Source organism: Streptopelia decaocto (genome assembly GCF_964273445.1).
Source record: "Streptopelia decaocto genome assembly, contig: HAP1_SCAFFOLD_165, whole genome shotgun sequence".
Lineage (NCBI taxonomy): Eukaryota > Metazoa > Chordata > Aves > Columbiformes > Columbidae > Streptopelia > Streptopelia decaocto.
In genome coordinates, this window is record NW_028117130.1 from 163,631 (window position 1) to 190,434 (window position 26,804).

Sequence of the window (26,804 nt, forward strand, 5' to 3'; positions counted from 1 at the left end):
TCCCCAAATCCATCCAAAACCGCCCAAAATGTCCCCAAATCCACCCAAAAACGCCCAAAACCACTTAAAATCCACCCAAATCCACCCAAAATGTCCCAAATCCACCCAAAAACGCCCAAATCCACCCAAATTTTCCCAAAATCCACCCAAAACTGACAGAAAAACGCCCAAAATCCACCCAAAATGTCCCCAAATGCACCCAAAACCGCCCAATATGTCCCCAAATCCACCCAAAATGTCCCAAAATCCACCCAAAATCCACCCCAAATGTCCCAAAATCCACCCAAAATCCACCCAAAACATCCCAAAATCCACCCAAAACGTCCCCAAATCCACCCAAATCCACCCAAAATGTCCCCAAATCCATCCAAAATCCAACCCAAATGTCCCAAGATCCACCCAAAACTGCCCCAAATCCACCCAAAGCCTCCCAAAATCCACCCAAAATGTCCCAAAATCCACCCAAAACCGCCCAAAATCCACCCAAAATCCACCCAAATCCACCCCAAATGTCCCAAGATCCACCCAAAACTTCCCCAAATCCACCCAAAGCCTCCCAAAATCCACCCAAAATGTCCCAAAATCCACCCAAAACATCCCAAAATCCACCCAAAATCCACCCAACACCACCCAAAATACACCCAAAATCCACCCAAAATGTCCCAAAATCCACACAAAACCGCCCAAAATCCACCCAAAATGTCCCAAAATCCACCCAAAATGTCCCCAAATCCACCCAAAATGTCCCAAAATACACCCAAAATCCACCCAAAACCGCCCAAAATCCACCCAAATCCACCCAAAACCACCCAAAATGTCCCCAAATCCACCCAAAATGTCCCCAAATCCACCCAAAACTGCCCCAAATCCACCCAAAATCCATCCAAAATCCACCCAAAATCCACCCCAAATGTCCCAAAATCCACCCAAAATCCACCCAAAACATCCCAAAATCCACCCAAAACGTCCCCAAATCCACCGAAAATCCACCCAAAACCGCACAAAATCCACCCAAAACCGCCCAAAATCCACCCAAATCCAACCAAAACCGCCCAAAATCCACCCAAAATCCACCCAAAAACGCCCAAAACGTCCCCAGTTCCACCCAAATCCACCCAAAATGTCCCCAAATCCACCCAAAATCCACCCCAAATGTCCCAAAATCCACCCAAAACTGCCCCAAATCCACCCAAAACCTCCCAAAATCCACCCAAAATGTCCCAAAATCCACCCAAAATGTCCCCAAATCCACCCAAAACCGCCCAAAATCCACCCAAAATGTCCCAAAATCCACCTAAAACTGCCCCAAATCCACCCAAAATGTCCCAAAATCCACCCAAAACTGCCCAAATCCACCCAAATTGTCCCAAAATCCACCCAAAACCGCCCAAAATCCACCCAAAATGTCCCAAAATCCACCCCAAATGTCCCAAAATCCACCCAAAATGTCCCCAAATCCACCCAAAACTGACCCAAAAACGCCCAAAATCCACCCAAAATATCCCAAAATCCACCCAAAACCGCCCAAAATCCACCCAAAATGTCCCAAAATCCACCCAAAAATGCCCCAAATCCACCCAAAATGTCCGAAAATCCACCCAAAAACGCCCAAAACGTCCCCAATTCCACCCAAATCCACGCAAAACATCCCAAAATCCACCCAAAATCCACCCAAAATGTCCCCAAATCCACCCAAAATGTCCCCAAATCCACCCAAAAGGTCCCAATATCCACCCAAAATGTCCCAAAATCCACCCAAAACTGACCCAAAACCGCCCAAAATCCACCCAAAACCACCCAAAATGTCCCAAAATCCACCCAAAATGTCCCCAAATCCACCCAAAATCCACCCAAAATGTCCCAAAATCCACCCAAAATCCACCCAAAACGTCCCCAAATCCACCGAAAATCTACCCAAAACCGCACAAAATCCACCCAAAACCGCACAAAACCGCCCAAAATCCACCCAAAAACGCCCAAAACGTCCCCAGTTCCACCCAAATCCACCCAAAATGTCCCCAAATCCACCCAAAATCCAACCCAAATGTCCCAAGATCCACCCAAAACTGCCCAAAATCCACCCAAAATGTCCCCAAATCCACCCAAAATGTCCCCAAATCCACCCAAAAGGTCCCAAAATCTACCCAAAATGTCCAAAAATCCACCCAAAACTGACCCAAAACCGCCCAAAATCCACCCAAAACCACCCAAAATGTCCCAACATCCACCCAAAATGTCCCCAAATCCACCCAAAATGTCCCCAAATCCACCCCAAACTGCCCAAAATCCACCCAAAATGTCCCAAAATGTCCCCAAATCCACCCAAAATGTCCCCAAATCCACCCAAAATGTCCCCAAATCCACCCAAAATCCACCCAAAATGTCCCCAAATCCACCCAAAACGTCCTGAAATCCACCCAAAACCTCCCAAAATGGCCCCAAATCCACCCAAAACTGCCCAAAGTGCACCTAAAACTGACCCAAAACCGCCCAAAATCCACCCAAAACGTCCCAAAATCCACCCAAATCCACCCAAAACCGCCCAAAATCCACCGAAAATGTCCCCAAATCCACCCAAAATGTCCCAAAATGTCCCAAAATCCACCCAAAATGTCCCAAAATGTCCCAAAATCCACCCAAAATGTCCTGAAATCCACCCAAAACCTCCCCAAATGGCCCCAGAATGTCCCAAAATTGCCCCAAAACTTCCCGAAATTGCCCCAAAACTGCCCCACACGTCCCATTGACACCCGTGGAGTTCTCGCCCCAACCCCTCCGTGTCTCTGATTGGCTGTTCGCTCCCCTCCCGCGCTCCCATTGCCAGGGAGGAGCAACCCTCCGTGTCTCTGATTGGCCGTTGGCAGGGAGGAGTGGCTCGGCGCCATCCAATCGGTGGCCGGGCGGCTGAAGGAGCGGCAGGAGGGGGCGGGGCCGCCCCGGGCGGGGTCACCCGGGGACACCCAGGAGCCCGAGGAGCCCAAAATCCACCAAAAACCACCCAAAATCCACCAAAAACCGCCCAAAACTGCCCAAAATCCACCCAAAACCGCCCAAAATACACCAAAAACACCCCAAAATCCGCCCAAAAACCACCCAAAATACACCAAAAACCGCCCAAAACTGCCCAAAATGGCCCCAAATCCACCCAAAATGTCCCCAAATCCAGCCAAAATGTCCCCAAATCCACCCCAAATGTCCCCAAATCCACCCAAAATCCACCCAAAATCTCCCCAAATCCACCCAAAACCTCCCAAAATTTCCCCAAATCCACCCAAAATGTCCCCAAATGCACCCAAAAACGCCCAAATCCACCCAAAGTGTCCCAAAATCCACCCAAAACTGACCCAAAACCACCCAAAATCCACCCAAAATGTCCCAAAATCCACCCAATACTGCCCCAAATCCACCCAAAACTGCCCCAAATCCACCCAAAATCCACCCAAAACATCCCAAAATGTCCCCAAATCCACCCAAAATGTCCCAAAAGCCACACAAAACCACCCAAAATCCACCACAGACCTCCCAAAATTGCCCTAAAATATCCCAAATTGGGCCCAAAATCTCCCCAAATCCACCCAAAACCGCCCAAAATGTCCCCAAATCCACCCAGAAACGCCCAAAACCACTCAAAATGTCCCCAAATCCACCCAAAATGTCCCAAATCCACATAAAAAAACGCCCAAATCCACCCAAAACTGCCCCAAAACCGACCAAAATCCACCCAAAATGTCCCAAAATCCACCCAAAACTGACCCAAAAACGCCCAAATCCACCCAAAATGTCCCCAAATCCACCCAAAATCCACCCAAAACATCCCCAAATCCACCCAAAATCCACCCAAAAACGCCCAAATCCACCCAAAACTGCCCCAAAACCGCCCAAAATCCACCCAAAACCTCCCAAAATCCACCCAAAACCGCCCAAAATCCACCCAAAATGTCCCCAAATCCACCCAAAACTGCCCAAAATCCACCCAAAATGTCCCCAAATCCAACCAAAACCACCCAAAATCCGCCCAAAATTGCCCTAAAATATCCCGAAATGGGCCCAAAATCTCCCCAAATCCACCCAAAACCTCCCAAAATTTCCCCAAATCCACCCAAAATGTCCCCAAATGCACCCAAAAACGCCCAAATCCACCCAAAACTGACCCGAAACCACACAAAGTCCACCCAAAATGTCCCAAAATCCACCCAAAACTGCCCCAAAAACGCCCCAAATCCACCCAAAATGTCCCCAAATCCACCCAAAATGTCCCAAAAGCCACCCAAAACCACCCAAAATCCACCCCAATCCTCCCAAAATTGCCGTAAAATATCCCAAAATGGGCCCAAAATCTCCCCAAATCCACCCAAAACCGCCCAAAATGTCCCCAAATCCACCCAAAAACGCCCAAAACCACTCAAAATGTCCCCAAATCCAGCCAAAATGTCCCAAAATCCACCTAAATCCTCCCAAAATGGGCCCAAATCCTCCCAAAATTGACCTAAAATCTCCCAAAATGGCCCCCAAACCCCCCAAATCCACCCAAAACCGCCCAAAATCCACCCAAAATATCCCCAAATCCACCCAAAACGTCCCCAGATTCACCCAAAATCCACCCAAAACCATCCAAAATCCACCAAAAACCGCCCAAAACTGCCCCAAAATACACCAAAAAACGACCAAAATACACCAAAAACGGCCCCAAATACACCAAAAAACGCCCAAAATACACCCAAAACAGCCCAAAATACACCAAAAACCGCCCCAAACTGCCCAAAATCCACCAAAAACACCCCAAAATACACCAAAAACGGCCCAAAATCCACCCAAAACCGGCCAAAATACAACAAAAACTGCCCAAAACTGCCCAAAATACACCAAAAACTGCCCAAAATACACCAAAAATGGCCCAAAATTCACCAAAAACTGACCCAAATCCACCCAAAACCACCCAAATTGGCCCCAGAACCTCCTGAAATGGCCTCAAAACCTCCCAAAACCACCCAAAACTGCCCCTAAACTGCCCCAAATCCACCCAAAATGTCCCCAAATGCACCCAAAACCGCCCAATATGTCCCCAAATCCACCCAAAATGTCCCAAAATCCACCCAAAATCCACCCCAAATGTCCCAAAATCCACCCAAAATCCACCCAAAACATCCCAAAATCCACCCAAAACGTCCCCAAATCCACCGAAAATCCACCCAAAACCGCCCAAAATCCAACCAAAACCGCCCAAAATCCACCCAAATCCAACCAAAACCGCCCAAAATCCAACCAAAATCCACCCAAAAACGCCCAAAACGTCCCCAATTCCACCCAAATCCACCCAAAATGTCCCCAAATCCATCCAAAATCCAACCCAAATGTCCCAAGATCCACCCAAAACTGCCCCAAATCCACCCAAAGCCTCCCAAAATCCACCCAAAATGTCCCAAAATCCACCCAAAACCGCCCAAAATCCACCCAAAATCCACCCAAATCCACCCCAAATGTCCCAAGATCCACCCAAAACTGCCCCAAATCCACCCAAAGCCTCCCAAAATCCACCCAAAATGTCCCAAAATCCACCCAAAACATCCCAAAATCCACCCAAAATCCACCCAACACCACCCAAAATACACCCAAAATCCACCCAAAATGTCCCAAAATCCACACAAAACCGCCCAAAATCCACCCAAAATGTCCCAAAATCCACCCAAAATGTCCCCAAATCCACCCAAAATGTCCCAAAATACACCCAAAATCCACCCAAAACCGCCCAAAATCCACCCAAATCCACCCAAAACCACCCAAAATGTCCCCAAATCCACCCAAAATGTCCCCAAATCCACCCAAAACTGCCCCAAATCCACCCAAAATCCATCCAAAATCCACCCAAAATCCACCCCAAATGTCCCAAAATCCACCCAAAATCCACCCAAAACATCCCAAAATCCACCCAAAACGTCCCCAAATCCACCGAAAATCCACCCAAAACCGCACAAAATCCACCCAAAACCGCCCAAAATCCACCCAAATCCACCCAAAACATCCCAAAATCCACCCAAAATCCACCCAAAAACGCCCAAAACGTCCCCAGTTCCACCCAAATCCACCCAAAATGTCCCCAAATCCACCCAAAATCCACCCCAAATGTCCCAAAATCCACCCAAAACTGCCCCAAATCCACCCAAAACCTCCCAAAATCCACCCAAAATGTCCCAAAATCCACCCAAAATGTCCCCAAATCCACCAAAAACCGCCCAAAATCCACCCAAAATGTCCCAAAATCCACCCAAAACTGCCCCAAATCCACCCAAAATGTCCCAAAATCCACCCAAAATGTCCCAAAATCCACCCAAAACAGCCCCAAATCCACCCAAAATGTCCCAAAATCCACCCAAAAACGCCCAAAATCCACCCAAAATGTCCCAAAATCCACCCAAAATCCACCCAAATCCACCCAAAATGTCCCCAAATCCACCCAAAACTGACCCAAAAACGCCCAAAATCCACCCAAAATATCCAAAATCCACCCAAAACCTCCCAAAATCCACCCAAAATGTCCCAAAATCCACCCAAAACCGCCCAAAATCCACCCAAAATGTCACAAAATCCACCCAAAAATGCCCCAAATCCACCCAAAATGTCCCAAAATCCACCCAAAAACGCCCAAAACATCCCCAATTCCACCCAAATCCACCCAAAACATCCCAAAATCCACCCAAAATGTCCCCAAATCCACCCAAAAGGTCCCAAAATCCACCCAAAATGTCCCAAAGTCCACCCAAAACTGACCCAAAACCGCCCAAAATCCACCCAAAACCACCCAAAATGTCCCAAAATCCACCCAAAATGTCCCCAAATCCTCCCAAATCCACCCAAAATCCACCCAAAATGTCCCAAAATCCACCCAAAATCCACCCAAAACGTCCCCAAATCCACCGAAAATCTACCCAAAACCGCACAAAATCCACCCAAAGCCGCCCAAAACCGCCCAAAATCCACCCAAATCCAACCAAAACCGCCCAAAATCCACCAAAAAACGCCCAAAACGTCCCCAGTTCCACCCAAATCCACCCAAAATGTGCCCAAATCCACCCAAAATCCACCCCAAATGTCCCAAAATCCACCCAAAACTGCCCCAAATCCACCCAAAACCTCCCAAAATCCACCCAAAATGTCCCAAAATCCACCCAAAATGTCCCCAAATCCACCCAAAACCGCCCAAAATCCACCCAAAACCGCCCAAAATCCACCCAAAACTGCCCCAAATCCACCCAAAATGTCCCAAAATCCACCCAAAATGTCCCAAAATCCACCCAAAACTGCCCCAAATCCACCCAAAATGTCCCAAAATCCACCCAAAACATCCCCAAATCCACCCAAAATGTCCCAAAATCCACCCAAAAACGCCCAAAACGTCCCCAATTCCACCCAAATCCACCCAAAACATCCCAAAATCCACCCAAAATCCACCCAAATCCACCCAAAACTGCCCAAAATCCACCCAAAACTGACCCAAAAACGCCCAAAATCCACCCAAAATATCCCAAAATCCACCCAAAACCTCCCAAAATCCACCCAAAATGTCCCAAAATCCACCCAAAACTGCCCAAAATCCACCCAAAATGTCCAAAAATCCACCCAAAAATGCCCCAAATCCACCCAAAATGTCCCAAAATCCACCCAAAATGTCCCAAAATCCACCCAAAAACGCCCAAAACGTCCCCGAATTCCACCCAAATCCACCCAAAACATCCCAAAATCCACCCAAAATCCACCCAAAATGTCCCAAAATCCACCCAAAATCCACCCAAAACTGCCCAAAATCCACCCAAAATGTCCCCAAATCCACCCAAAATGTCCCCAAATCCACCCAAAAGGTCCCAAAATCCACCCAAAATGTCCCAAAATCCACCCAAAACTGACCCAAAACCGCCCAAAATCCACCCAAAACCACCCAAAATGTCCCCAAATCCACCCAAAATGTCCCCAAATCCACCCAAAACCTCCCAAAATGGCCCCAAATCCACCCAAAACTGCCCAAAGTGCACCTAAAACTGACCCAAAACCGCCCAAAATCCACCCAAAACGTCCCAAAATCCACCCAAATCCACCCAAAACCGCCCAAAATCCACCGAAAATGTCCCCAAATCCACCCAAAATGTCCCAAAATGTCCCAAAATCCACCCAAAATGTCCCAAAATGTCCCAAAATCCACCCAAAATGTCCTGAAATCCACCCAAAACCTCCCCAAATGGCCCCAGAATGTCCCAAAATTGCCCCAAAACTTCCCGAAATTGCCCCAAAACTGCCCCACACGTCCCATTGACACCCGTGGAGTTCCCGCCCCAACCCCTCCGTGTCTCTGATTGGCTGTTCGCTCCCCTCCCGCGCTCCCATTGCCAGGGAGGAGCAACCCTCCGTGTCTCTGATTGGCCGTTGGCAGGGAGGAGTGGCTCGGCGCCATCCAATCGGTGGCCGGGCGGCTGAAGGAGCGGCAGGAGGGGGCGGGGCCGCCCCGGGCGGGGTCACCCGGGGACACCGAGGACCCGGAGGACGCTGATGGAGCCGCGCGGAGCCGCCCCCGGGCCGTGAGTGTCCGTGTGTCCCGTGTCCGTGTGTCCGTCTGTCCATGTGTCCGTGTGTCCCCATGTCCGGGTGTCCCCAAGGCTCCTTGTCCCCATGTCTGTGTCCCTAAGGGTCTCATTGTCCCCATGTCCTGGTGTCCCCAAGTCCGTGTGTCCCCATATCTGTGTGTCCCCATATCTGTGTGTCCCCATGTCTGTGTGTCCCCATGTCCGTGTGTCCCCATGTCTGTGTGTCCCCAAAGGTCTCCTTGGCCCCAAGGGTCTCATTGTCCCCATGTCTGTGTGTCCCCATGTCCCCAAGTCCCTTTGTCCCCATGTCCCCAAGTCTCCTTGTCCCCATCTTTGTGTCACCATCTCTGTGTCCCCATGTCCGTGTGTCCCCGTGTCCATGTGTCCCCATGTCTGTGTGTCCCCAGGGCTCCTTGTCCCCATGTCTGTGTCCCCAAGGGTCTCATTGTCCCCATGTCTGTGTCCCCATGTCTGGTCTCCTTGTCCCCATGTCTGTGTGTCCCCACGTCCGTGTCCCCCGGGCCATGAGTGACCCCAAGTCCCTGTGTCCCCGTGTCCCTGTGTCTGTGTGTCCCCATGTCCGTGTGTCCCCATGTCTGTGTCCCCATGTCCCCATATCTCTGTGTCTCCATGTCCCCATGTCCCCAAATCCCTTTGTTCCCAAATCCCTTTGTTCCCAAATCCCTTTGTCCCCATATCTCTGTGTCCTCATGTTGTGTCCCCATGTCCCATGTCCCCATGTCCCCATATCCCATGTCCCCATATCTCTGTGTCCCCATGTCCGTGTCCCCATGTTATGTCCCCATGTCCCCATGTCCCCATGTCCATGTCCCCAAGTCTCCGTGTCCCCATATCTCCTTGTCCCCATGTCCCCAGGTCTCCTTGTCCCCATGTGTGTGTCCCCAAGTCTCCGTGTCTCCATGTCTCTGTGTCCCCATGTCCCCAAGTCTCCTTGTCCCCATGTCCCATGTCCCCATGTCCGTGTCCCCATGTCCATGTCCCCATGTCCCCATGTCCATGTCCCCATATCTCCGTGTCCCCACATTGTGTCCCCATGTCCATGTCCCCATGTCCATGTCCCCATGTCCCATGTCCATGTCCCCATGTCCCATGTCCCCATATCCCCATGTCCCATGTCCCCATGTCCATGTCCCATATCCCCATGTCCCATATCCCCATGTCCCCATGTCCCCATGTCCCATGTCCCCATGTCCCATGTCCCATATCCCCATGTCCCATATCCCCATGTCCCATGTCCCCATGTCCCATGTCCCATATCCCCATGTCCCATGTCCCCATGTCCCCATGTCCCATGTCCCCATGTCCATGTCCCCATGTCCATGTCCCCATGTCCGTGTCCCCATGTCCATGTCCCCATATCTCCATGTCCCCATATCTCCGTGTCCCCACATCGTGTCCCCATATCTCCATGTCCCCATGTCCCCATGTCCATGTCCCCAAGTCTCCTTGTCCCCATCTCTGTGTCCCCATCTCTGTGTCCCCATGTCCATGTCCCCATATCTCTGTGTCCCCATATCTCCTTGTCCCCATGTCCCCATATCTCCTTGTCCCCATGTGTGTGTCCCCATATCTCCGTGTCCCCATATCTCTGTGTCCTCATGTTGTGTCCCCATGTCCCGTGTCCCCATGTCCCCATGTCCCATGTCCCCATATCTCTGTGTCCCCATATCTCTGTGTCCCCATGTCTCCGTGTCCCCATGTCCATGTCCCCATGTCCCCAAATCCCTTTGTTCCCAAATCCCTTTGTCCCCATATCTCTGTGTCCCCATATCTCTGTGTCCTCATGTTGTGTCCCCATGTCCCATGTCCCCATGTCCCCATGTCCATGTCCCCGTGTCCCATGTCCCCATATCTCTGTGTCCCCATGTCCCATGTCCCCATGTCATGTCCCATGTCCCCAAGTCTCCTTGTCCCCATATCTCTGTGTCCCCATATCCCATGTCCCCATATCTCTGTGTCCCCATGTCCGTGTCCCCATGTTATGTTCCCATGTCCCCATGTCCCCATGTCCATGTCCCCAAGTCTCCGTGTCCCCATATCTCCTTGTCCCCATGTCCCCAGGTCTCCTTGTCCCCATGTGTGTGTCCCCAAGTCTCCGTGTCCCCATATCTCTGTGTCCCCATGTCTCTGTGTCCCCATGTCCCCAAGTCTCCTTGTCCCCATGTCCCATGTCCCCATGTCCATGTCCCCATATCTCCGTGTCCCCACGTCGTGTCCCCATGTCCATGTCCCCATGTCCATATGTCCCATGTCCCATGTCCCCAAGTTCCCCATGTCCCATGTCCCATGTCCCCATGTCCATGTCCCCAAGTCTCCTTGTCCCCATCTCTGTGTCCCCATCTCTGTGTCCCCATGTCCATGTCCCCATGTCCCCAAGTCTCCTTGTCCCCATATCTCTGTATCCCCATATCTCTGTGTCCCCATGTCCCATGTCCCCATGTCCCCAAATCCCTTTGTTCCCAAATCCCTTTGTCCCCATATCTCTGTGTCCCCATGTCCGTGTCCCCATGTCCCCATGTCCTATATCCCCAAGTCTCCTTGTCCCCATGTGTGTGTCCCCATATCTCCATGTCCCCATATCTCTGTGTCCACACGTCGTGTCCCCATGTCCGTGTCCCTATGTCCCCATGTCCCCAAGTCTCCTTGTCCCCATATCTCTGTGTCCCCATATCTCCATGTCCCCAAGTCTCCGTGTCCCCACGTCGTGTCCCCATGTCCATGTCCCCATGTCTATGTCCCCATATCCCCATGTCCCCATGTCCGTGTCCCCATGTGCCCATGTCCATGTTCCCATATCTCCGTGTCCCCATGTCATGTCCCCATATCTCCATGTCCCCATGTCCCATGTCCCATGTCCCCATGTCCCATGTCCCATGTCCCCATGTCCCATGTCCCCATGTCCCATATCCCCATGTCCCATATCCCCATGTCCGTGTCCCCATGTCCCATGTCCCCATATCTCTGTGTCCCCATGTGTGTGTCCCCATGTCCCATGTCCCCATGTCCATGTCCCCATGTCCCCAAGTGCCCATGTCCCCATGTCCGTGTCCCCATGTCCATGTCCCCATATCTCCATGTCCCCATATCTCCGTGTCCCCACATCGTGTCCCCATATCTCCATGTCCCCATGACCCCATGTCCCATGTCCCATATCCGTGTCCCCATGTCATTGTCCCCATGTCCCCAGACCATGGGCGACTTCGAGTACCTGCAGCTGCTGGGCAAGGGCACGTTTGGGAAGGTGATCCTGGTGCGGCACAGGGGCAGCGGCGCCTACTACGCCATGAAGATCCTGCGCAAGGACGTCGTCATCGCCAAGGTGCCCAATCAGGGCCCGCGCCGCGACGGCCAATCAGGGGCTGGGAGCCAACCGCGGGCTGGGATTGGGTCGTTGGGCTGGGATGGAATCACTGGGCTGGGATCAAATTGTTTAGGTTGGGGTCAAAATCATCTGGGTTGGGATTAAATAGTTTGGGTGGGGATTAAGTAATTTGAGTGGGGATTAAATAGTTTGAGTCGGAATTAAATAATTTGGGGATTAAGTAGTTTGGGTTGGGATTAAATAGTTTGGGTCAGGATTAAATAGTTTGGGTTGGGATTAAATAGTTTGGGTCGGGATTAAATAGTTTGGGTTGGGATTAAATAGTTTGGGTCGGGATTAAATAGTTTGAGTGGGGATTAAATAGTTTGGGTCAGGATTAAATAATTTGGGTTGGGATCGAATCATTGGGCTGGGATCAAATTGTTTAGATTGGGGTCAAAATCATCTGGGTTGGGATTAAATAGTTTGGGTGGGGATTAAGTAATTTGAGTGGGGATTAAATAGTTTGGGTCGGGATTAAATAGTTTGGGTCAGGATTAAATAGTTTGGGTCAGGATTAAATAGTTTGGGGTTGGGATTAAATAGTTTGGGTTGGGATTAAATAGTTTGGGTGGGGATTAAATAGTTTGGGTGGGGATTAAATAGTTTGGGTCAGGATTAAATAGTTTGGGTGGGGATTAAGTAATTTGAGTGGGGATTAAATAGTTTGGGTCAGGATTAAATAGTTTGGGTGGGGATTAAGTAATTTGAGTGGGGATTAAATAGTTTGGGTCAGGATTAAATAGTTTGGGTTGGGATTAAATAATTTGGGTTGGGATCAAATAGTTTGGGCTGGGATCGAATCATTGGGCTGGGAGCCAATCACTGGGCTGGGATGGAATCACTGGGCTGGGAGCCAATCATTGGGCTGGGATGGAATCACTGGGCTGGGAGCCAATCATTGGGCTGGGATCAAATTGTTTAGGTTGGGATCAAAATCATCTGGGTTGGGATCAAAGAGTTTGGGTCGGGATTAAGTAATTTGAGTGTGGATTAAATAGTTTGGGTCGGGATTAAATAATTTGAATGGGGATTAAATAGTTTGGGTCGGGATTAAGTAATTTGAGTGGGGATTAAATAATGTGAGTGGGGATTAAATAGTTTGGGTCGGGATTAAATAGTTTGGGTCGGGATTAAATAGTTTGAGTGGGGATTAAATAGTTTGGGTCAGGATTAAATAGTTTGGGTTGGGATTAAATAATTTGGGTTGGGATCAAATAGTTTGGGCTGGGATCAAATCATTGGGGCTGGGAGCCAATCACGGGGCTGGGAGCCAATCATTGGGTGGGAGCCAATCATTGGGCTGGGATCAAATTATTTAGGTTGGGATCAAAATCATCTGGGTTGGGATTAAATAGTTTTGGTCAGGATTAAATAATGTGAGTGGGGATTAAATAGTTTGGGTGGGGATTAAGTAATTTGAGTGGGGATTAAATAGTTTGGGTCAGGATTAAGTAATTTGAGTGGGGATTAAATAGTTTGGGTGGGGATTAAATAATTTGAGTGGGGATTAAATAGTTTGGGTTGGGATTAAGTAATTTGGGCTGGGATCAAATCATTGGGGCTGGGATCGAATCATTGGGGCTGGGAGCCAATCACGGGGTTGGGAGGCAGTCACAGGGGTAGGAGCCAATCACGGGGCTGGGAGCCAATCACTGGGGTGGGAGCAAATCATTGGGCTGGGATCAAATTATTTAGGTTGGGATCAAAATAATCTGGGTTGGGATTAAATAGTTTGGGTCAGAATTGAACAATTTGGGTTGGGATCAAATAGTTTGGGTGGGGATTAAATTATTTAGGTTGGGATCAAAATAATGAGGGTTGGGATCAAATAGTTAGGATGGGGATTAAATAGTTTGGGTGGGGATTAAATAATTTGGGTTGGGATTAAATTATTTAGGTTGGGATCAAAATAATCTGGGTTGGGATCAAATAGTTTGGGTCAGAATCAAACAATTTGGGTTGGGATCAAATAGTTTGGATGGAGATTAAATAGTTTGGGTGGGGATTAAATAATTTGGGTTGGGATTAAATTATTTAGGTTGGGATCAAAATAGTCTGGGTTGGGATCAAATAGTTTGGATGGAGATTAAATAGTTTGGGTGGGGATTAAATAATTTGGGTTGGGATTAAATTATTTAGGTTGGGATCAAAATAATCTGGTTTGGGATCAAATAGTTTGGGTCAGAATTGAACAATTTGTGTTGGGATCAAATAGTTTGGGTGGGGATTAAATAGATTGGGTTGGGATTAAATTAGTTAGGTTGGGATCAAAATAATCTGGGTTGGGATCAAATAGTTTGGATGGGGATTAAATAGTTTGGGTGGGGATTAAATAATTTGGGTTGGGATTAAATTATTTAGGTTGGGATCAAAATAATCTGGGTTGGGATCAAATAGTTTGGGTCAGAATCGAACAATTTGGGTTGGGATCAAATAGTTTGGATGGAGATTAAATAGTTTGGGTGGGGATTAAATAATTTGGGTCGGGATCAAATAATTTTGGTTGGGATCCACTGATTAGGTTGGAATCAAAATAATTTGGGTTGGAATCAAATAATTTGGGTTGAGATTAAATAATTTGGGTTGAGATTAAATAGTTTGGGTTGGGATCAAAAGAATTTAGGTTGGGATCAAATAATTTAGGTTGAGATCAAATAGTTTGGGTTGGGATCAATAGTTTGCATTGGAATAATAATTTGGGTTGGGATCAAATAATTTGGGTTGAGATCAAAATAATTTGGGTTGGGGTCAAATAATTTGGGCTGGGATTAAATAATTGGGGTTGGGATTAAATGATTGGGGCTGGGATCAAATAATTGGGGCTGGGATCAAATAATTTGAGTTGGGATCAAAATAATTTGGGTTGGGATTAAATAGCTTGGGTCAGGATTAAATAATTTGGGTCGGGATTAAATAATTGGGGCTGGGATCAAAATAATTTGGGTTGGGATTAAATAGCTTGGGTCAGGTTTAAATAATTTGGGTCGGGATTAAATAATTTGGGTTGGGATAAAATAATTTGGGCTGGAATCAAATAATTTTGGTTGGGGTCAAATAATTAGGTTGGAATCAAAATAACTAGGTTGGTATCAAATGATTTGGATGGGATCCAATAATTTGGGTCAGGATCAAATTATTTAGGTTGGGATCAAATAATTTGGGAATGGGATCAAATAATTGGGGTTGGAATTATAATTTGGGTTGAGATTACATAATTTGTGTTGAGATCAAAATAATTGGGTCGGGATCAAATAATTTAGGTGGAGATCAAATAACTTGGGTTAGGATCAAATAGTTTGCATTATAATAATTTGGGTTGGGATCAAAATAATTTGGGTAGAGATCAAATAATTGGGGCTGGGATCAAAATAATTTGGGTTGGGATCAAATAATTTGGGTTGGGATCAAAATAATTTGGGTTGGGATCACATAATTTGGGTTGGGATCAAAATAATTTGGGTTGGGATCAAATAATTTGGGTTGGGATTAAATAATTGGGGCCGGGATCAAAATAATTTGGGTTGGGATTAAATAGGTTGGGTCAGGATTAAATAATTTGGGTCGGGTTTAAATAATTTGGGTCGGGTTTAAATAATTTGGGTCGGGATTAAATAATTTGGGTTGGGATAAAATAATTTGGGTTGGGATCAAATAATTTGGGCTGGAATCATATAATTTTGGTTGGGATCAAATAATTTTGGTTGGAATCAAAATAATTTGGGTTGGAATTAAATAATTTGGGTTGGGATCAAAGTAATTTAGGTTGGGATCCAATAATTTGGGTTGAGATCAAATAATTTGGGTTGGGATTAAATAATTTGGGTTGGGATCAAATAATTTGGGCTGGGATTAAATAAATTGGGTGGGGATTAAATAATTTGGGTTGGGATTAAATAATTTGGGCTGGGTTTAAATAATTTGGGCTGGGATTAAATAATTTGGGCTGGGATTAAATAAATTGGGTAGGGATTAAATAATTTGGGTTGGGATCAAATAATTGGGTCTGGAATCAAATAATTTTGGTTGGGATCAAATAATTAGGTTGGAATCAAAATAATTTGGTTTGGAATTAAATAATTTGGGTTGAGATCAAAGTAATTTAGGTTGGGATCCAATAATTTGGGTTGAGATCAAATAATTTGGGTTGGGATTAAATAATTCAGGTCGGGATTAAATAATTTGGGCTGGGATTAAATAAATTGGGTGGGGATTAAATAATTTGGGTTGGGATTAAATAATTTGGGCTGGGATTAAATAATTTGGGCTGGGATTAAATAAATTGGGCGGGGATTAAATAATTTGGGTTGGGATCAAATAATTGGGTCTGGAATCAAATAATTTTGGTTGGGATCAAATAATTAGGTTGGAATCAAAATAATTTGGTTTGGAATTAAATAATTTGGGTTGAGATCAAAGTAATTTAGGTTGGGATCCAATAATTTGGGTTGAGATCAAATAATTTGGGTTGGGATTAAATAATTCAGGTCGGGATTAAATAATTTGGGCTGGGATTAAATAAATTGGGTGGGGATTAAATAATTTGGGTTGGGATTAAATAATTTGGGCTGGGATTAAATAATTTGGGCTGGGATTAAATAAACTGGGTGGGGATTAAATAATTTGGGTTGGGATCAAATAATTGGGTCTGGAATCAAATAATTTTGGTTGGGATCAAATAATTAGGTTGGAATCAAAATAACTAGGCTGGAATCAAATAATTAGGTTGGAATCAAAATAATTCGGCTGGAATCAAAATAATTTGGTTGGAATCAAAATAATTTGGTTGGAATCAAATAATTTGGGTTGGGATCAAATAATTTGGGTTGAGATCAAAACAGTTCAGGTTGGGATCCAACAATTGGGGTCGGGATCAAATTATTTAGGTTGGGATCAAATAGTTTGGGAATGAGATCAAATAATTTGGGTTGAGATCAAAATAATTTGGGTTGGGATCAAAATAATTGGGGCTGGGATCAAAATAATTTGGGTTGGGATTAAATAGGTTGGGTCAGGATTAAATAATTTGGGTCAGGATTAAATAATTTGGGTTGGGATCAAAAGAATTCAGGTTGGGATCCAATAATTTGGGCCGGGATCAAATTATTTAGGTTGGGATCGAATAGTTTGGGAATGAGATCAAATAATTTGGGTTGAGATCACATAATTTGGGTTGAGATCACATAATTTGGGTTGAGATCAAATTATTTAGGTTGGGATCAAATAGTTTGGGAACGGGATCGAATAATTGGGGTTGGAATTATAATTTGGGTTGAGATGACATAATTTGGGTTGGGATCAAAATAATTGGGTCGGGATCAAATAATTTGGGTCTGGGTCAAATAATTTGGGTTGGGATGAAACAATTTGAGCTGGGATCAAACCATTTAGGTCGGGCTCAAGCCAACGGTGCCTTTTCCGCTCCCTTCCACAGGACGAGGTGGCGCATACAGTGACCGAGAGCCGCGTCCTGCAGAACACGCGCCACCCCTTCCTGACCGTACGTCACCCGACCCCGCGGGGCCACCGGGTCTCCCATCCAAGTGCTGAGCGGGCCCGACCCTGCTTAGCTTCCCAGATCAGCCATTCTCAGGGTGCTATGGGTGTATATATACCTATATATATGGTCTCCCATCCAAGTACTGACCGGGGTGGACCCTGCTTAGCTTCCCAGATCAGCCATTCTCAGGGTTCTATGGCTGTATATGTATCTATATATATGGTCTCCCATCCAAGTGCTGAGCGGGCCCTGCTTAGCTTCCCAGATCAGCCATCCTCACGGTGCTATGGCTGGATATATTTTATATATATATATATATATGGTCTCCCATCCAAGTACTGAGCGGGGTGGACCCTGCTTAGCTTCCCAGATCAGATGAGATCAGGCATTCTCAGGGTGCTATGGCTGTATACATATATATATATATGGTCTCCCATCCAAGTGCTGAGCGGGCCCTGCTTAGCTTCCCAGATCAGCCATCCTCACGGTGCTATGGCTGGATATATTATATATATATATATATATATATATATATATGGTCTCCCATCCAAGTGCTGAGCGGACCCGACCCTGCTTAGCTTCCCAGACCAGCCATTCTCAGGGTGCTATGGCTGGATATATTATATATAAGGTCTCCCATCCAAGTACTGACCGGGCCCGACCCTGCTTAGCTTCCCAGATCAGCCATTCTCAGGGTGCTATGACTGTATGTATTATAGAGATATCAATATATATACATGTGAGGGGCAGGAGAACCTCTCTGAGCTACTGCCCACCCCCTTCTAACCCCCCCAGGTCCCATTGGCTTCCTGGCCACAAGGTCTCCCATCCAAGTCCTGAGCGGGGCCGACCCTGCTTAGCCTCCCAGATCAGCCATTCTCAGGGTGTTATGGGTGTATATATTATATATATATGATAGAGATGATGTTTTCCAGCCCAATTTTTGCCAAAATTCGCCTTTTTTCCCCTTTTCGCAGGCCCTAAAATACGCTTTTCAGACCAACGACCGGCTCTGCTTCGTCATGGAGTACGCCAACGGCGGGGAGGTGCGCACATTTCCCAATTCCCAAATTTTCAAATTTCCAAATTCCCAAATATCAAAATTCCCAAATTTTCCAAATTTCACCTTTTCCAAATTCCCAAATTTCCAAATTTCCAACTTTCCAAATTCCCAAATTGCAAAATCTCAAAATTCCCAGATTTCCAAATTTCCAAATTCCAATATTTCCAAATTCCCAAATTTCTGAATTCCCAAATTCAAAAATTCCCAAATTCCCAAAATTTCCACATTTCAAAATTTCAAATTTCAAAATTCCCAAATTTATTTCCCAAATTTCCCAATTCCCGCCTCAAATCACTTGGCTTTAGTTCATTAATTACATTTTTTAGCTCATTCCGCTTCACTCCATTCCCTTCCACTCCATTTCCGCTCCATTTCCGCTCCATTTCCCTCTCGTCCTGTCCCCCCACCTCCCCGTTTCACTTCCCCCCCGCTCACTTCCTCCCCTCACTTCCCCGCTCACTTCCCCCATTCACTTCCCCCCATTCACTTCCCCCCCATTCACTTCCCCTGCTCACTTTCCCGCTCTCTTCCTCCCCGTTCATTTCCCCCCCTTCACTTCCCCCCGTTCACTCCCCCCCGCTCACTTCCCCCCATTCACTTCCCCCCACTCACTTCCCCGCTCTCTTCCTCCCCGTTTCACTTCCCCCCCATTTCACTTCTTCTCCGCTCACTTCCCCCTGACTCACTTCCCCCCATTCACTTCCTCCCCTGCTCACTTCCCCACTCACTTCCTCCCTGTTCCACTTCCACCCCGTTCACTTCCCCCCCTTCACTTCCCCACTCACTTCCTCCCGCTCACTTCCCTGCTCACTTTCCCCCCATTCACTTCCCCCCCTTCACTTCCCCACTCACTTCCTCCCGCTCACTTCCCTGCTCACTTTCCCCCCATTCACTTCCTCCCCGTTCACTTCCCCCCGCTCACTTCCTCCCCGTTCACTTTCTCCCTGTTCATTTCCCCCCCGTTCACTTGTTCACTTCCCCCCCCGTTCACTCCCTCCCTGTTCACTTCCCCCTGCTCACTTCCCCCCGCTCACTTCCCCGCTCACTTCGTCCCCGTTCATTTCCCCCCCATTCACTTCCCTCCATTCACTTCCCCCCGTTCACTTCCTCCCCGTTTCACTTCCCGCCTGTTCACTTCCCCCTGCTCACTTCCCCCCTCACTTCCCGCTCCTTCCTGCCCCTTCCCGCTCCCTTCCCGCTCCCTTCCCGCTCCCTTCCTTCTCCCTTCCCCCTCCCTTCCCCCTCCCTTCCCACTCACTTCCCTCTCCCTTCCCGCTCCCTTCCCGCCCCCTTCCCGCTCCCTTCCCACTCCCTCCCCACCCACTTCCCGCTGACTTCCCTCTCCCTTCCCTCTCCCTTCCCTCTCCCTTCCCCCTCCCTTCCCACTCACTTCCCTCTCCCTTCCCGCTCCCTTCCCGCCCCCTTCCCGCTCCCTTCCCACCCACTTCCCGCTGACTTCCCTCTCCCTTCCCGCTCCCTTCCCTCTCCCTTCCCGCCCCCTTCCCGCTCCCTTCCCACTCCCTCCCCACCCACTTCCCGCTGACTTCCCTCTCCCTTCCCTCTCCCTTCCCTCTCCCTTCCCTCTCCCTTCCCTCTCCCTTCCCGCTCCCTTCCCCCTCCCTTCCCCCTCCCTTCCCGCCCCCTTCCCTCTCCCTTCCCTCTCCCTTCCCTCTCCCTTCCCGCCCACTTCCCTCTCCCTTCCCTCTCCCTTCCCTCTCCCTTCCCTCTCCCTTCCCTCTCCCTTCCCCCTCCCTTCCCGCTGACTTCCCTCTCCCTTCCCTCTCCCTTCCCGCTCCCTTCCCGCTCCCTTCCCGCTCCCTTCCCTCTCGCTTCCCTCTCCCTTCCCTCTCCCTTCCCGCTCCCTTCCCGCTCCCTTCCCTCTCGCTTCCCTCTCCCTTCCCTCTCCCTTCCCGCTCCCTTCCCACCCCTTCCCGCTCACTTCCCACCCCTTCCCGCTCACTTCCCTCTCCCTTCCCTCTCCCTTCCCTCTCCCTTCCTGCCCCTTCCCTCTCCCTTCCCACTCACTTCCCTCTCCCTTCCTGCTCCCTTCCCTCTCCCTTCCCGCTCCCTTCCCTCTCCCTTCCTGCTCCCTTCCCTCTCCCTTCCCGCTCACTTCCCTCTCCCTTCCCTCTCCCTTCCCTCTCCCTTCCCTCTCCCTTCCTGCCCCTTCCCTCTCCCTTCCCACTCACTTCCCTCTCCCTTCCCGCTCCCTTCCCTCTCCCTTCCCTCTCCCTTCCCACTCCCTTCCTGCTCCCTTCCCTCTCCCTTCCCTCTCCCTTCCCCCCCCTTCCCGCTCCCTTCCCGCCCCCTTCCCTCCCCCTTCCCTCCCCCTTCCCGCTTACTTCCCGCACACTTCCCGCTCCCTTCCCTCTCACTTCCCTCTCCCTTCCCTCTCCCTTCCCGCTGACTTCCCTCTCCCTTCCCTCTCCCTTCCCGCTCCCTTCCCGCTCCCTTCCATCTCCCTTCCCTCTCCCTTCCCGCTCCCTTCCATCTCCCTTCCCTCTCCCTTCCCTCTCCCTTCCCTCTCCCTTCCCGCTCCCTTCCCGCTCCCTTCCCTCTCCCTTCCCTCTCCCTTCCCTCTCCCTTCCCGCTCCCTTCCCTCTCCCTTCCCTCTCCCTTCCCACTCACTTCCCTCTCCCTTCCTGCTCCCTTCCCTCTCCCTTCCCGCTCCCTTCCCTCTCCCTTCCCACCCCCTTCCCTCTCCCTTCCCTCTCCCTTCCCTCTCCCTTCCATCTCCCTTCCCGCTCCCTTCCCTCTCCCTTCCCTCTCCCTTCCCACCCCCTTCCCTCTCCCTTCCCTCTCCCTTCCCTCTCCCTTCCCTCTCCCTTCCCTCTCCCTTCCCGCTCCCTTCCCTCTGCCTTCCCACCCCCTTCTCTCTCCCTTCCCTCCCCTTCCCGCTCACTTCCCGCACACTTCCCGCTCCCTTCCCTCTCCCTTCCCGCTCCCTTCCCTCTCACTTCCCTCTCCCTTCCTTCTCCCTTCCCTCTCCCTTCCCTCTCCCTTCCTTCTCCCTTCCCTCTCCCTTCCCTCTCCCTTCCCGCTCCCTTCCCTCTCCCTCCCTGCCCACTTCCCGCTCACTTCCCGCTGACTTCCGGCCCGTTTCCCAGCTGTTCTTCCACCTGTCCCGCGAGCGCGTGTTCTCCGAGGATCGCGCCCGTTTCTACGGCGCCGAGATCGTCTCGGCCCTCGAGTACCTGCACTCGCGCGACGTCGTCTACAGGGACATCAAGGTGACAACAACGTGCCCACGTGGCCCCAGGGCTCCATGTCCCCATGTCCGTGTGTCCCCATGTCCGTGTGTCCCCATGTCTGTGTGTCCCCAAGGGCTCCGTGTCCCCATGTCTGTGTGTCCCCAGGGCTCCTTGTCCCCATGTCTGTGTCCCTAAGGGTCATCTTGTCCCCATGTCTGTGTGTCCCCATGTCTGTGTGTCCCCAGGGCTCCTTGTCCCCATGTCTGTGGGTCCCCAAAGCTACTTGTCCCCATGTCTGTGTCCCCAAGAGTCTCCTTGTCCCCATGTCTGTGTGTCCCCATGTTGGTGTCCCCAAGAGTCTTCTTGTCCCCATGTCTGTGTGTCCCCAAGAGTCTACTTGTCCCCAGGAGTCTCCTTGTCCCCATGTCTGTGTGTCCCCATGTTGGTGTCCCCAAGAGTCTCCTTGTCCCCATGTCTCTATGTCCCCATGTCTGTGTGTCCCCAGGGCTCCTTGTCCCCATGTCTCTATGTCCCCATATCTGTGTGTCCCCAGGGTACCTTGTCCCCATGTCTCTGTGTCACCAAGGGTCATCTTGTCCCCATGTTGGTGTCCCCAAGGGTCTCCTTGTCCTCATGTCTCTGTCCCCAAGGTTCTGTGTCCCCAGGGCTCCTTGTCCCCATGTCTGTGTGTCCCTAAGGCTCATCTTGTCTTCATGTCTCTGTGTCCCCATGTCTCTGTATCCCTAAGGGTCATCTTGTCCTCATGTCTCGGTGTCCCCAAGGTTCTGTGTCCCCAAGGCTCCTTGTCCCCAAGGCTCCTTGTCCCCATGTCTGTGTGTCCTCATGTCTGCATCCCCATGTCTGTGTGTCCCCAAGGCTCCGTGTCCCCATGTCTCAGTGTCCCCAAGGGTCTCCTTGTCCCCATGTCCATGTCCCCATGTCCGTCTGTCCCCAAGACTCCTTGTCCCCATGTCCCTAAGGGTCACCTTGTCCCCATGTCTGTGTGTCCCCAAGGGTCCTTGTCCCCATGTCTGTGTGTCCCCAAGGCTTCTTGTCCCCATGTCTCAGTGTCACCAAGAGTCTTCTTGTCCCCATGTCTCTATGTCCCCATGTCTGTGTGTCCCCAGGGCTCCTTGTCCCCATGTCTCTATGTCCCCATATCTGTGTGTCCCCAGGGTACCTTGTCCCCATGTCTCTGTGTCACCAAGGGTCATCTTGTCCCCATGTTGGTGTCCCCAAGGGTCTCCTTGTCCTCATGTCTCTGTCCCCAAGGTTCTGTGTCCCCAGGGCTCCTTGTCCCCATGTCTGTGTGTCCCTAAGGCTCATCTTGTCTTCATGTCTCTGTGTCCCCATGTCTCTGTGTCCCCAAGGGTCTCCTTGTCCCCAGGGCTCCTTGTCCCCATGTCTGTGTGTCCTCATGTCTGCATCCCCATGTCTGTGTGTCCCCAAGGCTCCGTGTCCCCATGTCTCAGTGTCCCCAAGGGTCTCCTTGTCCCCATGTCTGTGTCCCTAAGGGTCACCTTGTCCCCATGTCTGTGTGTCCCCAAGAGTCTCCTTGTCCCCATGTCTCAGTGTCACCAAGAGTCTCCTTGTCCCCAAGGCTCCTTGGCCCCATATCTGTGTGTCCCCAAGGGTCATCTTGTCCTCATGTCTGTGTCCCCAAGGGTCTCCTTGTCCCTAAAGCTCCTTGTCCCCATATCTGTGTGTCCCCAAGGGGCTTCTTGTCCCCATGTCTGTGTCCCCCAGGCACCTTGTCCCCATGTCTGTATGTCCCCATGTCTGTGTGTCCCCATGTTGGTGTCCCCAAGGGTCTCCTTGTCCCCATGTCTGTGTCCCCAAAGCTCCTCGTCCCCATGTCTCAGTGTCCCCAAGGCTCCTTGTCCCCATGTCTGTGTGTCCCCAAGGGTCATCTTGTCCCCATGCCCGTGTGTCCCCAAGGCTCCTTGTCCCCATGTCTGTGTGTCCCCAAGAGTCTCCTTGTCCCCATGTCCACGTGTCCCAATGTCTGTGTGTCCCCAGGGCTCCTTGTCCCCATGTCTGTGTGTCCCCAGGGCTCCTTGTCGCCATGTCTGTGTCCCCAAGGGTCTCCTTGTCCCCATGTCTCAGTGTCCCCTCCATGTTCTGTCCCCTCCAGCTGGAGAACCTGATGCTGGACAAGGACGGTCACATCAAGATCACCGACTTCGGGCTCTGCAAGGAGGGGATCACGGACGGGGCCACCATGAGGACGTTCTGCGGGACCCCCGAGTACCTGGCGCCCGAGGTGACCGACAGGGTCCCCCAGTGTCCCCCATTTTGAGCCCTGAGGGCTTTGGCGCCATTTTCTGAGGTGATTCTGGCGCCATTTTGAGCCCTGAGGGGATTTGGCGCCATTTTCTGAGGTGATTCTGGCGCCATTTTGACCCTTGAGGTGATTTGGCGCCATTTTGAGCCCTGAGGGGATTTGACGCCATTTTCTGAGGTGATTTTGGCGCCATTTTCTGAGGTGATTCAGGCACCATTTTGACCCTGAGGTGATATCGGTGCCATTTTCTGAGGTGATTCTGGCGCCATTTTGAGCCCTGACGTGATTTGGCGCCATTTTGAGCTCTGAGGTGATTTGGCGCCATTTTCTGAGGTGATTCTGGCGCCATTTTGAGCCCTGACGTGATTTGGCGCCATTTTGAGCCCTGAGGTGATTTGGCGCAATTTCCTGAGGTGATTCTGGCGCCATTTTGACCCTGAGGTGATTCTGGCGCCATTTTGAGCCCTGAGGTGATTTGGCGCCGTTTTCTGAGGTGATTCTGGCGCCATTTTGGCCCTGAGGTGATTTGGCGCCATTTTCTGAGGTGATTCTGGCGCCATTTTGAGCCCTGAGGGGATTTGGTGCCATTTTCTGAGGTGATTTGGCACCATTTTGGCCCCTGAGGTGGTTTTGGCGCCATTTTCTGAGGTGATTCTGGCGCCATTTTGACCCTGAGGTGATTCTGGCGCCATTTTCTGAGGTGATTTTAGCACCATTTTGACCCCTGAGGTGGTTTTGGCGCCATTTTGACCCTGAGGTGATTCTGGCGCCATTTTGAGCTCTGAGGGGATTTGGCGCCATTTTCTGAGGTGATTCTGGCGCCATTTTGAGCTCTGAGGGGATTTGGCGCCATTTTCTGAGGTGATTCTGGCGCCATTTTCTGAGGTGATTCTGGCGCCATTTTGACCCTGAGGTGATTCAGGCGCCATTTTGAGCCCTGAAGTGATTTGGCACCATTTTCTGAGGTGATTCTGGCGCCATTTTGAGCCCTGAGGGGATTCGGCGCCATTTTCTGAGGTGATTTTGGCGCCATTTTGGCCCTGAGGTGATTTGGCGCCATTTTCTGAGGTGATTCTGCCGCCATTTTGAGCCCTGAGGTGATTTGGCGCCATTTTCTGAGGTGATTCTGGCGCCATTTTGGCCCTGAGGTGATTTGGCGCCATTTTCTGAGGTGATTCTGGCGCCATTTTGACCCTTGAGGTGATTCTGGCGCCATTTTGAGCCCTGAGGTGATTTTGGCGCCATTTTCTGAGGTGATTCTGGCGCCATTTTGACCCTGAGGTGATTCTGGCGCCATTTTCTGAGGTGATTCAGGTGCCATTTTGGCCCTGAGGTGATTCTGGCGCCATTTTGACATTTCAAGCAACCCGGGCCGCTGTTTCACTACCCTCAGCACATACAAGTTTCCTTCCTCGTGTCTAAATCTCCCCTTTTTTGGTTTAAAACGGCCCCTTGTACTATCACAACAGCCCCCGCTGACACATCTGTCTCCCAGCTGTTCTCAGAGCCCCTTTTTTGGTTCATTAAGGTTGTAATAAGGTCTCCCCGGACCCCTCTCCTTCCCTTCTTTCCTTTTCTCCTCTTCTTCCTTCCTTTCCTTCCCTTCCCTTCCCTTCCCTTCCCTTCCCTTCCCTTCCTTCCCTTCCCTTCCCTTCCCTTCCCTTCCCTTCCCTTCCTTCCCTTCCCTTCCCTTCCCTTCCCTTCCCTTCCCTTCCCTTCCCTTCCCTTCCCTTCCCTTCCCTTCCCTTCCCTTCCCTTCCCTCCCTCCCCTCCCCTCCCCTCCCCTCCTCCCCTCCCCTCCCTTCCCCACCTCCCTTCCCCTTCCCCTTTCTCTTCTCCTCTTCTTCTTCTCCTCCTCCTCCTCTTCTCCTTCTCCTCTTCTCCCCTTCTCCTCCTCCTCTTCCTCCTCCTCCTCTTCCTTGTCCTTCTCTTCCCTCCTTCTCCTCTTCTTTCTCCTCCTCCTCCTCTTCTCCTCCTCCTCCCCTTCTCTTTCTCCTCTTCCTCCTTCTCCTTCTCCTTCTCCTTCTCCTTCTCCTTCTCCTTCTCCTTCTCCTTCTCCTTCTCCTTCTCCTTCTCCTTCTCCTTCTCCTTCTCCTTCTCCTTCTCCTTCTTTCTCCTCCTTCTCCTCCTTCTCCTCCTTCTCCTCCTTCTCCTCCTTCTCCTCCTTCTCCTCTTCCTTTATCCTCCTTCTCTTCCTTCTCCTCCTCCTCCTCCTTTTCCTCCTCTCCTCCTCCTTTCTCCTCTTCCATCTCCTCTTCCTTCTCCTTCTTCATTCTCCTCTTCTTCCTTCTCCTCTTCTCCTCCTTCTCCTCCATCTCCTTCTCCTCCTCCTCCTCTTCCTTCCTTCTCCTCTTCCTCCTTCTCCTCCTCCTCCTCCTCCTTCTCCTCCTCCTCCATCTCCATCTCCTTCTCCTCCTCCTCCATCTCCTTCTCTTCCATCTCCTTCTCCTCCTTCTCTTCATTTGTCCTCTTCCTTCTCCTCCTCTTCCTTCTCCTCCTCCTCTCCTCCTTATTTCTCCTCTTCCATCTCCTCTTCCTTCTCCTTCTTCATTCTCCTTCTCTTCCTTCTCCTCTTCTCCGCCTTCTCCTCCATCTCCTTCTCCTCCATCTCCTTCTCCTCCATCTCCTTCTCCTCCTTCTCCGCTTCCTTCTCCTCTTCCTTCCTCCTCCTTCTCCTCCTCTTCCATCTCCTCTTCCTTCTCCTCCTTCCCCTTCTTTTCCATCTCCTTCTCCTCCTTCTCCATCTCCTCCATCTCCATCTCCTCCATCTCCATCTCCTACATCTCCTCCTCCTTCTCCTCCTTCTCCATCTCC

The 26,804-nt window shown here is 50.1% G+C and overlaps 2 protein-coding genes across 2 annotated transcripts in view; both read left to right on the forward strand.

Annotated features, from left to right (window-relative positions):
* LOC309451876 (RAC-beta serine/threonine-protein kinase-like) overlaps nt 1-8,536 on the forward strand; it is a gene marked incomplete at its 3' end in the record, with an annotated part of 43,068 nt that extends 34,532 nt beyond the window's left edge. Inside the window, exons 5-6 of the mRNA XM_082076581.1 lie at nt 2,865-3,017; nt 8,380-8,536. Of these exons, the coding sequence (XP_081932707.1) occupies nt 2,865-3,017; nt 8,380-8,536 (310 nt within the window). The remainder of the gene's footprint in view (nt 1-2,864; nt 3,018-8,379) is intronic.
* LOC309451877 (RAC-beta serine/threonine-protein kinase-like) lies at nt 8,386-24,005 on the forward strand (the record flags this gene model as incomplete). The annotated part of the gene is made up of 6 exons (XM_082076582.1): nt 8,386-8,564; nt 11,779-11,910; nt 17,387-17,452; nt 18,430-18,498; nt 21,623-21,745; nt 23,841-24,005. Exons 2-6 carry the CDS (start codon nt 11,782-11,784, stop codon nt 24,003-24,005), a joined length of 552 nt encoding a protein of 183 aa, XP_081932708.1. The 5' UTR covers nt 8,386-8,564; nt 11,779-11,781.
* Between the last annotated feature and the right edge of the window lie 2,799 nt (nt 24,006-26,804).